This window comes from Henckelia pumila, chromosome 3, assembly GCF_033568475.1.
Source record: "Henckelia pumila isolate YLH828 chromosome 3, ASM3356847v2, whole genome shotgun sequence".
NCBI lineage: Eukaryota > Viridiplantae > Streptophyta > Magnoliopsida > Lamiales > Gesneriaceae > Henckelia > Henckelia pumila.
Window position 1 is genome coordinate 201,959,284 of NC_133122.1, and position 11,084 is coordinate 201,970,367.

The window sequence follows — 11,084 nt, forward strand, 5'->3', positions numbered from 1 at the left end:
AATTTTGAATTTGCAGTCTAGTTTAACAGATCAAATCTGTTAATTCTCTTCGTAGAAACTTCAGATAGACTTTCTAGTGCAGTCTGTCAGAGGGTTTTAGAATTCTGTTCGTGGACTTGATTCAGGAGTTGATCGATCGAGTAATCAGTTCCTGAGATATACAAGAAGAGCAGATTTATCTGTTGGAGCCCATAACCTCAAGTTAAGACTTGAGAGGTAAAATTAAATTATGTTTTATTTTACTCTATCTTCTTTTAATCGTAAGGATTTGATACCCACGATCTGGAATCGTTCCAGATCAGAAAATAAAAATTTTAAACTTCGCTGCCTTGGATATCATATCTTGACAAATCTGAGACCGTGTTCCAACACCTCATGAATATCCCCGGCCCGAACTTTGTCTTGGAATTTGAACATGCATGAATGATTAATAAAGAAATTTCTTAAGCGCGCGAGAAATTGTGTGAAAACAAGCAAAATCATTATATTAATGATCTAAATCTAAGCTAGCTAGTTCAGTAGTTCACGAAGCTGCAGATTGGTAGAAGATCAATTGAGTTCCACAGCAACAGTTCCCCGTCTTGATTCAACGAATCTTCAGAATCCCCTTCTCGTCCATTAATCACCTTATCTTTCTCATGATCTTTCTTGTGTACCATCTCTAGTTCTTGGTTTTTACAGGCATTTTGAAGCCTGGTGAGCTGATCGAACCTGTCCAATGAAGATTTCATCTTCAGTTTCAAGCACTCAGGGATCCCATTAAACGCGTAAAGTGACGCCGAAAATTTCCTCTCGTAATCCATTCTCTTCATAGCCTCACTGAGGATCAAGGCCGGTTTATCTTCTTGATCCATGGTTACCTTGGAAATTTCTTCAGTAATTTCAAATATTGGTGAGTAGTCGATCGAAACGAACTGGAAGTCCACTGCTAATTCCAGGCTGGTATCACTTGTATTGTCCAATTCCAGTTCAGGGAGGAAACTATCAGGATTTTGTTCAAAGACTTGACAGTTGCTCTCATCGGTTTGTGCCATGCATGATTCAAAACTTTCGGAAACAATCATGCCACTATTTTGATCCAGGGCATAATCTTCATCAGATTCGTTGAGAAAATCAGTGAAATGGGATTCTGAGAAATCATCCGAGTACTCCAATATTAATGTTCTCTTCTCATCATGATTATATGATGAAGGTATTGAAGAGGAAGAAGAAGACAAAGACGCGGCCGCGGCCGCACAAGGAATTGGATTTGAGTTAGCCATGATCAAGACATTATTCCTTGCCTTGAGCCTGTTGATAAGAAGATTCGTAATTTTTGAAGGTAAGGCCGGAGTTGAAGAAGCATTAGGCCAGAAATATTTTGTCCTCGTATTCGCCCCACGAAGCAAACATACGGCCTCATCATATGCCCTGGCGGCCTCCTCTGCCGTGTCAAACGTGCCTAGCCACACTCTTATCTTCTGTATGGTATCTTTTATCTCGGCCACCCACCGCCCAGACGGCCTCTGTCGAACGCCCACAAACCATTTACGTGCTCTCCGAACTCCACCTAATGCCGCCTCCTTCACCGTCGTCTCGTCCCATGAGCCAGCATTAATAACTTCTATGTGGTTAATTTTTTCATGATCATCCACAGCGTCACAAGTTTTTCTTTTCCTCACCATGTTTGCTTGGTTAATTTTAGGAGTGAATCGGCTTTTTGTAGGCTTAATTTCTTGTTGGTTAATGACGTTAGTTGATGTGGTGAACAAGAAGATCTTATCGGAGAGGACCTTATATAGGCTGAATAATTTGGTAGTCTTTTTTTTATCTGGCCTCTTCTGTTTCTAACGCTAATTTTCAGGTTAATGGTATATTTTGTATAAGATCTGTACAATGTCTTCTTCTTCTTCTTTTTTATTTAGTAAAATTTATAGTTTTGTTTAATTTTTAACTACAGGTCCATCATCTTACTATCTTATTAAAGTAGAGACCCTTTAATTACTTGATTTAAAATTATCATTATCTCCTAACTTAATTTTTAATAAAACAAAAATTATCGGGAAAAATAATCATTTTATAAGGTTTCCTCTTTTCTAGCCATTAAAAGTTCATTTTGTGCCCTTTGATATTATTTTATTTACAAATATGACATTCATTTTATAGAATATTTATTTAGAAAAACGTTATATCTATATTTTTTTAATTATAGAATTTATTATTTATTGTGTTTTTTAAAAAAACAAAATATATGCACGCAACGCGTGCAACGGAATACTAGTTACAATTATATCTAAATTTGCTAAAAATTCAAATTGGCTTAAATTAATAATACATGATTCCCGAGAACGAGTTTGAGTGCAATCAAAATATATGAAAAACAAACTACTTTAACACTTAATTTAGAGTTTGAAATCAACATCCACGCTTGGTTAGATCAAATCATTCAAGTTAAGTTTCCTTTGATTTATGAGATGAGAAAGGAATGATTGTGTAAGGAATAAAAGGTTGGAGCAAACATTTTTCGATGTTGTCACTAGATGTTGACAACATCTTCAATAACACCTTGATTAACATGCAGCGGAAATTAATAAAAGCGTGAATAAAATAAACAAGCAACCAAATAAATAGACTAAGATATTTAAGCAAGAGTATACAATACTCATGCAACGCCTCAGGACAAAACTTTCACTAGAAAATAAATCAAAGAGTTTACAAAACCCTAAAACAAATTAATTATTGTCAAACTCATTTTTTTCAAAAACATGTGAGAAAACAAATAATAAAACATCTTCTAACACATTCTATACAAAATAGAATAAAGAAAAGAAAATAAGTAGATGATCCTTGATTACTAACATCCAAATAAAAATCGAAATGCAAGCAAGAACGTATTAATCTACTTGGTGGCCAAAGAAACCCATAAATCTTGCCTCGATTTGGAAATCTCGGAAATGGGGCTCGAGCTGCTGGAATCGGACTGGAACAGGGGTGATGAGACTCGAGCAGCTTCGCTGGAGGAATGAGTCACCGGGAGGATGCCCTGCTGCGGCGGCCGGAAGGCTGGAAAGGAAGAAAAATGAAGGGCCAATCGTTTGAGGGAGAATGGAGAGGAAGCCGACCAGAGTTCTATCGGGTAAAACTTGAGGAAGGGGAAATAGAATTGGGCAGATGCATTAGAACTAGGTGAATTCCTTTTTAGGCCGTGTAATGGGCTTCTAAGATTGGACTCTCTTTGGGCTTAAATTGCATTCTTAGTGTGTAGGTAAATAATATATAATATACAATATTTTATATGGTGCAAGTAAAAGTGTTAGACCCAAAATTCTCGCAAATACTCAAGTTGAAAATCCAAGAATTAAACACTTTAAATATTCTAATATCACGCTAACGAGTAAAATATTTAAATAACAAATAGAGCGGTTAATATAATTTTAAACAAACTAAACAAACGTTTAAAAGAAATTTAAATAAATACACAAGCGGAAATAAAAACTCTTAAAATGATTTGAACAATTAAAAAGCATTTAAATAAATGATCTAGGCATTTAAAATAATTTAAAATAATTTAAAATAGCTAACCGTTAAACTTAGGTTATTTAAAATAAATTGGACAGAAAAAAATATTTAAACAAATAAGCTAAACAGTTAAAATCTTTTAAATGAATAAAATAAACAATTAAAATCATTTAAATATGAAAGCTTAAACTTTAAAAATATTAAAACAGTTAAGTTGCTTATTAAAAAAATCATTTGAATAAATAATAATAAAATATTCTATTAACACGTAGTGCAAATAAAGAAATTAAATCAGATAAACTTAAAAATAATAATCTTAATATTTATTGAATTAATACATGCGACTTAGTAGATTGGATTTTAGGCGTCACAGGAAGGCTCTTTGATATCTCTTTCCAACGATCTTCAAGAGATCAAAAGTGCTCAACATAAAACTGAAGATCACATCTCTATTATCTGATCATCCATGACAAAAGAAATAGTCATGCTTCAGAAACAATTCAGTTTGATGAATCAATCCTTCACCAAGTTCAAATCAGTAGACACCTCGTTGACTCAACTGCAACAATCTCAATCTTCATTGGATGCCAAATTTGATTTTCTATCCACAAAAGTACAATCCCTAAAGACATTTGTGCTCACTAACTTTCAAGGGATGACAAGACAAGTTGAATATCTGTTTGAACTTTCGCGACAAATTTTATACTATCATGCGCTCCCACAAGCACTCCAATCGCCAGTAGTTCATCAGGGCTAGTCAAGTGGACATCCATTTTCCAGTCGCACTCATAGCGCTCAACGATGACATCCAAGTCAAAGATAGATTCTCAGCACCAACTATTTTATATACACTTATTTTTTGATCTATCTTGTTGAGACACCAGTATTTTGATCATACTTTCTCAGTTTGTGTTTGTCAAAAAGGGGGAAATTAGTTTAGTTTATCAAATTGAATTAATTTTATCAGTTTACTATGATATCAGTCTCTCTAATGTTTTCAAGAACAATCTAAACTCACTACAAATGATGATAAATCTAAGTTTTTTCAAACACCGAAAAAGGAGAAATTGTTGAAAATTTTAAGTTTCGGTATTTGATCTATCACAAGACTAAACTGAACTAACACCTACTTAATTTACTTGCTAAACTTATCGATTGTAGAACCGCTGATCACACAAGAACTCGGAATTAAACTGCTCGCTCATTCAGTTTATTCTATAAGAATGCGGTGCCACATATTTGTTAAAGTGAAGATCATCAAATCAACTATCCTGGAATATTCAAAATGTAACGCCCGGATTTATTTAATTTTAATCCGAGAATATTTAATTTGAAAATATTTAGAGTTTTGATTTAAATTCTAATATTCTTAAATTATTTAGGATTGAAATTGAAAGAAATGATAAGTTGAGGACTGAATTGAAAAGAAGCAAGAATTGGAGGACTAAAGTGAAAATATTGGAAATTTTGGTGGATACTTGTTTTGATTTTGAGTAATCACGTGTAAGCAACTATATTCCATCAGATTGATTCAGAGGTAAGAACCGAGAGAAAAGATCAAAGAAATCCCAAGCTTTTTCTTCATCTTCAAATTGCAATATCTTGAGATTTGGTTATCCGATTTCGATTCTGAAAAGTGTTTTGGAATCCTTGAGATGAGACCTTCGATTTGATGTAAGTTTTCTTTTGATTCATTATGGTTTAAAAATTCAAAAATGGCAGAGATCAGTTGTGATTATGAATTGATGTTGTTGAGCTCGTATTCTTTGTTCTATCGAGTTCGGGTTGAAGGATGACTATCGATTATGTTCTTATGAATTTCCAGCAAGTATTTCGAAATTCCTATCTTATGTTATGCTGGTTTTGATTGATATTCAGCTGATGGAAGATGTATATGTTGATAGACTATGAGTTCGGATTGCCGAATTATACCGATATGCCGTCGAACTTTTGATTTGAAGTTGTTTTGCTTGTTTATATGTGAGCTGCTATTGACATGGATTGGAGTTGATATTTCATTGGCAATTATGTTGTGTTTTCAGTTTGTAAACAAGGGACATCGAGCTCGAGAACGTTAACTTCGAATCGGTAGAAGAAAGATCAATGTTTGAAGCTATTCTATAATGGAGTTTGAGTGGTTCTAAGTGCAGATTTTGATACAAGTCTTGTGATTGTGTTGTTCAGATTTGGAGAGCTTGAACTCACCTTGGAATAATATTTGAAAGGTAAAAGTGGACTACTATTTTGAATGGGATTATAACTCGAGATGGTTTCTATCGAGTTCCCTAAATCACATACTTATTTGCTTATTTTCTTTTACATGCTTTTCTATGAATGGTTGAATGAGTCTTGATGTTAATGAATGCTATTTTGTTGATATATGATGCATTCATCTTGTAAGACTTGTTCTTTGATTTCGAAATGAACGGAAACGTTCGATTAGACGATTTGAGGAAGTATATATGTATGGCCTGGGTGGTTGACTTAGCCTAGCGTCTGATTTACATATATAGTGGCTTCAAAGTCTAGAGAAACAAGATAAGTAGACCCACCTCGATCGGGAGAGTCGGTGGTTAGTTATGATATCTTCTTCTCGGGATCCCAAACGATGAATTAGAGAACCTTGTTTTAAAACATGCATTGTAGTTACTTTTATATCATGAATTTGATATATGCTTTGCTATGCATGTTTAGTTGCTTTTACTAGGAAATATATTTCTCACCGGAGTTATCCAGCTATTGTTGTGTTGTATGTGTCATGGCAATAGGCGGGAGTAGAACAGGGCAAAAGCGATCTTGAAGAACAAGGGATGAGAGAATAGCGTGATGATCCGAGTTTAGATGGTTGTGAGCTGTCAATGTTGTATGGAGTTCAAAAACATGATCATGTTGTAGTTACATATGCCAAGACTTATTTTCTATGAGGTTGTTGTCTTAATAATATACACAAGATATGAGATGATGTATATTAATTCTTAGGACTTGACTTGATATTGTATACAATGTTCCATGTTTGATATATGAGCCTATTATGTTGATTTTAAGGCTTTGAGATGATCTATTTCTATCAACTTATATCATGTTAGAATGCATGTTAGCTTATGATTTTGTATAGGCTATGTATGAGTTGATGTTAGATGAAAATGAATGGAAGGAACTCATTTTGACAGCAAAATTGCATCAGTTGGAATTTCTGGAAAATGAGCCCGCTCGATCGGGTGATTCCTACCAATCGAGTGAAGCCTTTAATTCTAAAGCAGTGAGGTGAGCACATTGGGCTCGCTCGATCGGTGAAGTTTGACCGATCGAGCAAGGCCAACATTGCTTCCACCCGAGAGTTGGGCTTCAGGGCTCGCTCGATCGGTAGCTTTTTACCGATCGAGCGAGGTGCTCCCTTTTAAAAAAAAATTTATTTTATTTAGTATTTGATTTTTTGACTATTATTTACGATGATTTGATTAATGAGAGATTAAAACTCGGGTCATCACAACAGGTGGTATTAGAGCGAGAAAATTCTGGACTGAGTTAGATAGCGAGTAGGGTAGATCGAGTCATCTTCCTTGCTTACTTATTTTATCATGCTATGATTTAATTACATGATTGAATTACATGTTGTAAATGCTAGCATGGTTTACTTTCAAGTATTTTAATACATGATGTTTTATTTATTTTATTTGAAAGTATGATTTATGATGATTAAAGATGCATGCTTACTGGAATATCTGAAATGATTAGAGGCATGTGTTCTGGATATGCTACATGATTATCGGAATTGATTGGAAGCATGTCTTGTTTGAATACTTCGATTATTTCTTTTAAGATTGAATCAGAACCGAGTCTTGATCAGAGGTAAGATGATCAGAGGAGGACTGAGATAGATTTGATGATTATGGTATCCTAACCATTTTGATAATCAGATATGTCTCGACGACCAGGACGACCTCCTCTTAGACCACAGGTTCCTACTCCTATACCAGAGCAGACAGTTCATACTCGTCTGTCGGAACAAACAGTGGTAACACCAATAGTGCCTCAAGCTGCAGTCCCGAGCAATGAACATGGAAGTACCTCTCGAGATATGATAGATATGACTGCCACTCCGATGGAAACACTGCTCAAACGCTTTCAATCATACCATCCGCCTACACTGAAAGGTACTGAGAATGCAGTTGAATGTGAAGGATGGCTTGATGATATGGAGATGTTGTTTGATTCACTTGATTATGGTGATGAGTTGTGAGTCAGACTCATTGGACATCAGTTTCATGAGGTTGCGAAGAGCTGGTGGTCCACGACTAAGAAAGCTTTGGAGTGTAGAGGAACTGTACTTACTTGGAATGTCTTCAAAACTGAGTTTTACCAACGCTTCTTTCCAGTGTCTTAACGCAAAGATAAAGGGGAAGAATTTGCTAATCTGAAGCAGGGAAACTTAAATATTGAAGACTATGTTGCCAAATTCTCTACATTGCTACGTTTTGCTCCACATGTTGCGGATAGTGACGAGGCAATGGCTGATCAGTTCATTAATGGACTGAATTCGGACGTCTTTACTTTGGTGAACACAAGGCGACCGAATAATTTTGCTGATGCTTTGAACAGTGCCAAAGGAGCGAAAGATGGTTTGATACAACAGCGAGGAACTTTGTTTACCGCTCAGCCTCCGAGACAGTCACAAACCTCAGCTCCCATTCCACAACAACCTCCTCGATTTGAAAGTGGTGGTAGTAGCAGTGGCAAGAAAGGATATTTGCAAGCTCGAGGAAAACAGTTTAAAAAGTCAGGGAGCAGTTCTTCGAGTTCCAGTGGTACGAAACAGAAGTCAGGAGTGTTTTGTAACAATTGTGGTGGAGGTCATCCAACCGATCAGTGCCGAGGTGTATCTGGGAGGTGCCATATATGCCATCAGACTGGCCATTTTGCGAGGGTGTGTCCTCAAAGAGGTTCTGGACAGTCACGAGGTACAGATTCATCACGATCAGTGGCTCAACCTGCGAGGCAAGCCTCTTCTATTCATTCCTTCCAACCATCACATCCACAGCAACAGCCAAGGCCAGGAGGGAATCAGACAGGTAGTCAGTCATCGAGACAACAGGCTCATGTCTTTGCACTGACGGAGGAACAGGCATAGGGAGCACCAGATGACGTGATTGCAGGTAACTGTTCTCTTTATGATTATCCTGCATATGTATTGATAGATACAGGTGCATCCCATACGTTTATCTCTGCACGATTTGCTTCATTACATTATTTGCATGTTGAAACATTACCTGTTGTAGTATCTGTTTCTTCTCCTTTGGGGAGAGGTCTTATATCTATTCAGACAGTTAAGAATTGTTTGCTACGGTATGATGGTAATGAGATCGAGATAGATTGTTTTGTGCTTGGTTTGTCTGATTTTGACTGCATTATCGGGATTGATATGCTAAACAAGTACAGAGCTACCGTAGATTGTTTCCAGAAGATAGTGAGGTTCAGACCTGAGATGGCTGGATAATGGAAATTCTATGGTAAGGGTTCTCGTGCTAAGATTCCTCTGATTTCTGTATTATCAATGACACGACTTTTGCAGAAAGGAGCAGAGGGATTTCTTGTCTATACAGTTGATGTTTTGAAAGCTAGCCCGAACCTGGCTGATTTGCCAGTGGTTAGTGAATTTGTGGATGTTTTTCCTGATGAGATTCCAGGACTACCTCCGTATCGTGAGATTGATTTCAACATAGAACTGATGCCAGGTACTGCACCGACTTCTAAAGCACCTTATTGAATGGCACCAGTAGAATTGAAAGAATTGAAAGATCAGTTGGAAGATTTACTGGCCAAGGGATACATTCGACCCAGTATTTCTCCTTGGGGTGCTCCAGTATTATTTGTCAGGAAGAAAGACGGTTCAATGAGATTGTGCATCGACTACCGGCAACTGAACAAGGCAACGGTAAAGAACAAATACCATTTGCCTCGTATTGATGATTTATTTGACCAGTTGCAGGGTTCTTCTGTGTATTCCAAGATTGATCTGAGATCTGGATACCATCAGCTGAGAGTTAGAGATTCTGATATTCCGAAAACTGCTTTCAGAACCAGGTATGGCCATTATGAATTTATAGTTATGCTGTTTGGTCTGACGAATGCTTCAGCAGTGTTTATGGCTTTGATGAACCGTGTGTTTCAAAAATATCTTGATGACTTCGTTATAATTTTTATTGATGATATTCTGATATATTCGAAGAATTTGATTGATCATGCTGAACATTTGAGAATCGTGTTGAAGACGTTAAGAGCTGAGAAACTGTATGCTAAACTGTCAAAATGTGAGTTTTGGCTGAAACAGGTTGTTTTTCTTGGACATATCATATCTGGAAATGGTATATCTGTTGATCCAAGTAAAGTCGATGCTGTGATCAATTGGTCTAGACCTACATCTGTTCCTGAAATTCGTAGTTTCATGGGTTTGGCTGGGTATTATCATCTTTTTATTAAAGATTTTTCTAGTATTGCGAAGCCGATTACGCAGTTAACTCAGAAGAATGCTCCATTTATCTGGTCTGAAGCCTGTGAATCCAGTTTTATTGAGTTGAAGAAGCGACTGACCAGTGCACCAGTCTTGACGATTTCTTCAGGTACTGGTGGTTTCACTGTTTATTGTGATGCATCTCATCGAGGTTTAGGATGTGTATTGATGCAACGAGGTCATGTGATTGCTTATGCCTCGAGACAGTTGAAGCCTCACGAGACCAGATACCCGATTCATGATCTTGAATTGGCCGCCATTGTATTTGCTTTGAAGATTTGGCGACATTATTTGTACGGGGAACAGTTTGAAATCTATTCTGATCACAAGAGTCTGAAATATTTGTTTTCACAGTCAGAATTGAATATGAGACAGCGTAGATGGCTTGATTTGCTTAAAGATTTTGATTGTGAGATTAAATACTATCCGGGAAAATCGAATGCAGCTGCGGATGCACTGAGTCGAAAGGTATGTTCTTTGTCTTTATCAACGATTGGTATATCCCATTTGATTGAAGAATGTTGTCTTTCTGGATTAGTATTTGACACAAATGGTCCGCCTCTGCGACTTTATCAAATTCAAGTTGAACCAGAGTTACTTTTGAGAATTAAAGATGCTCAGAGACTTGATCAGAATGTGCAGAATTCGATTGAGAAAGTCCGATCAGGGCATATATCTGAATATCAGGTTCGAGATGATCTTTTATATGTTAACAATCGCCTTGTAGTGCCTGATATTTCTGATGTGAGACAACAACTACTGAAAGAGGCGCATTGTAGTCATTATAGTATTCATCCTGGAGGTAGAAAGATGTACAATGATTTGAAGACTCGATATTGGTGGAAACCAATGAAGTTCGATATCACTGATTTTGTGTCTCGATGTCTAAATTGCCAACAAGTGAAGGCTGAAAGGAAGAAACCGCCTAGTTTGTTACAGAGTTTATCAGTGCCAGAATGGAAATGAGATCATATTTCCATGGACTTCGTGACGAAGTTACCTCGATCTTCTAGAGGTTATGATGCTATTTGGGTGATTATCAATAGATTGACGAAATCAGCGTGTTTTATTCCTTATC

At 36.6% G+C, this 11,084-nt stretch overlaps 1 protein-coding gene across 1 annotated transcript; it reads right to left on the reverse strand.

The window, feature by feature from the left end:
- Positions 1–515: 515 nt before the first annotated feature.
- LOC140890366 (ethylene-responsive transcription factor ERN1-like) lies at positions 516–1,664 on the reverse strand. Its single transcript, XM_073298123.1, has one exon. The coding sequence runs from the start codon at positions 1,662–1,664 to the stop codon at positions 516–518; it is 1,149 nt and encodes a 382-aa protein (XP_073154224.1).
- Between the last annotated feature and the right edge of the window lie 9,420 nt (positions 1,665–11,084).